This window comes from Anopheles aquasalis, chromosome 3 (genome assembly GCF_943734665.1).
Source record: "Anopheles aquasalis chromosome 3, idAnoAquaMG_Q_19, whole genome shotgun sequence".
NCBI lineage: Eukaryota > Metazoa > Arthropoda > Insecta > Diptera > Culicidae > Anopheles > Anopheles aquasalis.
The window spans coordinates 66,416,049-66,419,400 of record NC_064878.1 but is presented as its reverse complement, the minus strand read 5'-3'; the positions used below and the strand labels follow the sequence as shown (position 1 = coordinate 66,419,400).

Here is a 3,352-nt window from a genome sequence, read left to right as displayed (position 1 = left end):
ACAGGAATAGTCACGGCGGATGTTCCAGAGGATGCACAATCTGACACCGTGCTAACAAGCACTCAGGACTGCAGGACCGTCCTGCGTTCAGCGTTCGGTGCATTTTTAAGCCATCGAGGGAGTGTAATGGTGCAGTGCTTCCCTTTTCCTCATCTCATCTTCCTGCCACCCATCGTGGTTAGGAGTGCATTCAAAAGCGCCAATTAAAGCCACATAGAAGACAAGGCCACGTGAGTGAATCAAACGGAAGGCCAACAGCAAAAAGTGAACTGCATTTTAAAGCAGAACAGAATGTAGAGTTTTAGTGAAGCTGTAAACAATAGTTTGTTATAAATCTCGCCGAGTGAGACCATTGTTGTAAGAATCATATTTCCGTCGTTTGTGGAATCACATTTAAACGATCTTTATAGAGAATTTCATAAAGGAATTAATAGACTAGTGGAAAAGCCATTAAGGAAAATTAAACAATAAAATCCTCTGTGTATGTGTGCCAGTGATAAGAACCGTCTGTGTACGTGAGGTAATTTGGCAAGGCCTGCAATTTCGACCGCAATCGAATTTCGTAATCGAATTAAGAGAATGTTCCCCCACGCAACTTGTCTGCTCTGGAACATAAACAATCGTAGGGATGCGAGAGACACACCGAGCCGGCCCTGGGTCCATGTGACCGGTGGTACGGCCCTTGTCCACTGCAGAATCCGTGGGCATACGATGCTGCCCACGCTGAACACCCAACAAGCGGCACAGGTGAGTTTTCATATTTGCTCTTCAACTATTTCCCTTTTCAATGCACGTGTCTCATCATCAGTCAATCATTGCGGTTTGTGTCCTTCGGGGAAGAGAAAAGCGATGATAAGAAGATAAATTAAATTCCACTGAACTGGTACCGAACAGAACACACAAAAGTGTTTCAACAAGTTGGTGCTTCCTTTTGTAGTTCGATGCTCTTGTCCATGAATACCGGAGAAACCCTTTATCAGAACTGTCCTCTAGGGGCAATGGTTAACATGTCCGTTCACTCGTTAAATTGTATATCTAGCAACAGTAATCGCTGGTTAGTCTTTGTCCGTAACTTGTTGCTCTCATCAGATACTGGCGCCTCCATCAACACCGAGCTGCGACGCACATTCTTTGATCCTCATTATGGCTTGGTGGCGCCGCAAACGGTTGCGGTGGCGTTTCGTTTTTCAAGTTTGGCTATTGAACAGGTCGTGCCCCAAGGCTTCAACCTGCTAGCTAATATCGGTCACGGTCTCCCGGTGTGGCGAACGTGCCACAACGTGATAAAGAAAAGGAAAGAAGGGAAAAACGAACTGTTTTCCTTTCGTAAGGACGTTCTCCCCCATTACGGCGATGGGAAACCAGAAGGGGCCCATTACCGAACGGGTGGAGTTTCCTGCTGTTTATGTATGCAACCTTGAGCGGCACTATTCACGCACGCCGGATGGCAATGGGATGGGTTCGATCACCGACCGACTTTTGTTGCGTCTTACGACATCGATTGGAAATGCTTTAGAAACGCGGTCCTCGGTGCGTCACGTGGAAGCCGTTGAGTGGTCGCTTATGCAAGGACAGATGATGTGCAGGTCACTTTCAGGAAAAACTTGCAACATTAGACTCTTGTTGCCTCGTGATCTGAAATCGATGGCCAATCTGATGATACAGCCTCCAGGTGTGGTATCATCAATTATTCATTCACTCGTCGAACACGATTCCGAATGGCAAATGTGCCAGCTACATAATTGGATAACAACAACAACAACAAAAAGCTGGTTCGATAATTAAAGTGATCGATTATCGATTCGAGAGCGAGAGAGAAAAAAAAAAAGATATCAGTTCATCAATGAGCACGAGCACGGCAGTACGGTGGAAATGTTTGGACAACTTCCGGTAACCGGGGAAAATGGTCCCACATGCCACGCTGTCCTTCTCTTTTTCGCTCTTTGACCGATAAGCCGGGGCTGAGAGGGGGCGAGATTGTTGTTTTGCACTTCATTTATTACGCTTTATTGGGCCTCAGCCTATCGGGCTATCAAAGTCAATCAACCGACATAATCTAATGCCACTCCCTCGCCTAGGGACCCACGATTTGAAGGGCAGATTAAGTTTGGAGTTGAATGGGGCTCAAGGCTGTACCGTGGACGGGTAGGTGAAAGAACACGCGACAAATATTCATAAAGTGCCGCTTTATCCGTTGGGCGTACTGGAGTGGATGGGGAAAAGTGAGCCATAAATTTGAGTGCCAATACTGATGGTCGGATGGCCTTCGGGGACACGATAAAAACGGCGAAAGAGATAGAGAGATTGCGACCATGATAGACCATGTGTACGGGATCAAATGTGTTGTGCAGAGGAATTCGTGCCTCTCGGGGCTTCCATTACATTTTTCTCAAAGTCAGCCCTACCAGCGGATATCAATACCGGCTTCGGTGGCTTCTGGAGGTAGCTGAAGCCCTACCATCGTACGTACAGCCGTGGCGGTGCGATGCGGTGTCATTATCCAATAATGAGGACGACGAATCGACAACCGGCGGCGCGGGCTTAAGTGAGCCAAGGATGGATGAAGTAGAATTTATGTTTCTGTCGGAAACTTTGCCGACGGTCGTTCATCACCAGGCCATGCGAGTGGCTACTGGGAAAGAACAACAACAAAAAATCACCCCATCCGAAGGTGCAGCAACATCCGTTGGACCTTTTTCTTCAAGGTGAACCGGATGCCAGGGAGGGCGTAGAAAGCACATCCGGTTCGATAACGTTGTTAATTCCATAAGCATTAATGCACGAAAGCTTTAAGATCTGGATGGAAAGAATCCAACAGAATAGATGGCCACCGATAATAACTAGCTGGCAGTGCAACTAACCAACTAAGATCAAGCCCACAAGACCCAAGATGATCAGGAAAAACGAAGAATATCTGCTGTTTAGAGATTCGTTTTGATTGTGGACCCGTAACGTAAATTTTAAAAAGGACGCTGACAGTCTGCTGACCCCACGTGCTGAATGCTGAATTGGTGCTGAAAGGATTGGTTTTGGTTTGGTCTGGTTTGGTTTTCGCTGCAAAAAATGTAAAATCCTTAAAATTTCTGTTTATTTTGAACCATTTCGTGCAAATTAAAGTTGTATACCAACTTCCATCGTCGTTCTCGTCTTAAAAGTATCCCATTTCTGCCATATAAACTGTGAAAATTATCGGAAAACTGCACATCCAGCGACAATGAGAAACTGTTTCGTGTTGGGCTGTGATAATGCCCATCGAGACAATCCCAGGCGGGCAATGTTCTACATTCCAAAGGTAAACAGGAGCGACTCTCACCGGGACCATTTTCAAGCTCTTTCGCCGGTTTTAGGATCC

At 46.3% G+C, this 3,352-nt stretch overlaps 1 protein-coding gene across 1 annotated transcript in view; it reads left to right on the top strand.

Moving 5' to 3' along the window:
- Positions 1-3,032: 3,032 nt before the first annotated feature.
- The window catches only part of LOC126578855 (uncharacterized), a 1,046-nt gene continuing 726 nt past the window's right edge, over positions 3,033-3,352 (top strand). Inside the window, exons 1-2 of the mRNA XM_050241807.1 lie at positions 3,033-3,292; positions 3,348-3,352. The exon at positions 3,348-3,352 is cut by the window's right edge and continues 726 nt beyond it. Of these exons, the coding sequence (XP_050097764.1) occupies positions 3,215-3,292; positions 3,348-3,352 (83 nt within the window). The 5' untranslated portion in view covers positions 3,033-3,214. The remainder of the gene's footprint in view (positions 3,293-3,347) is intronic.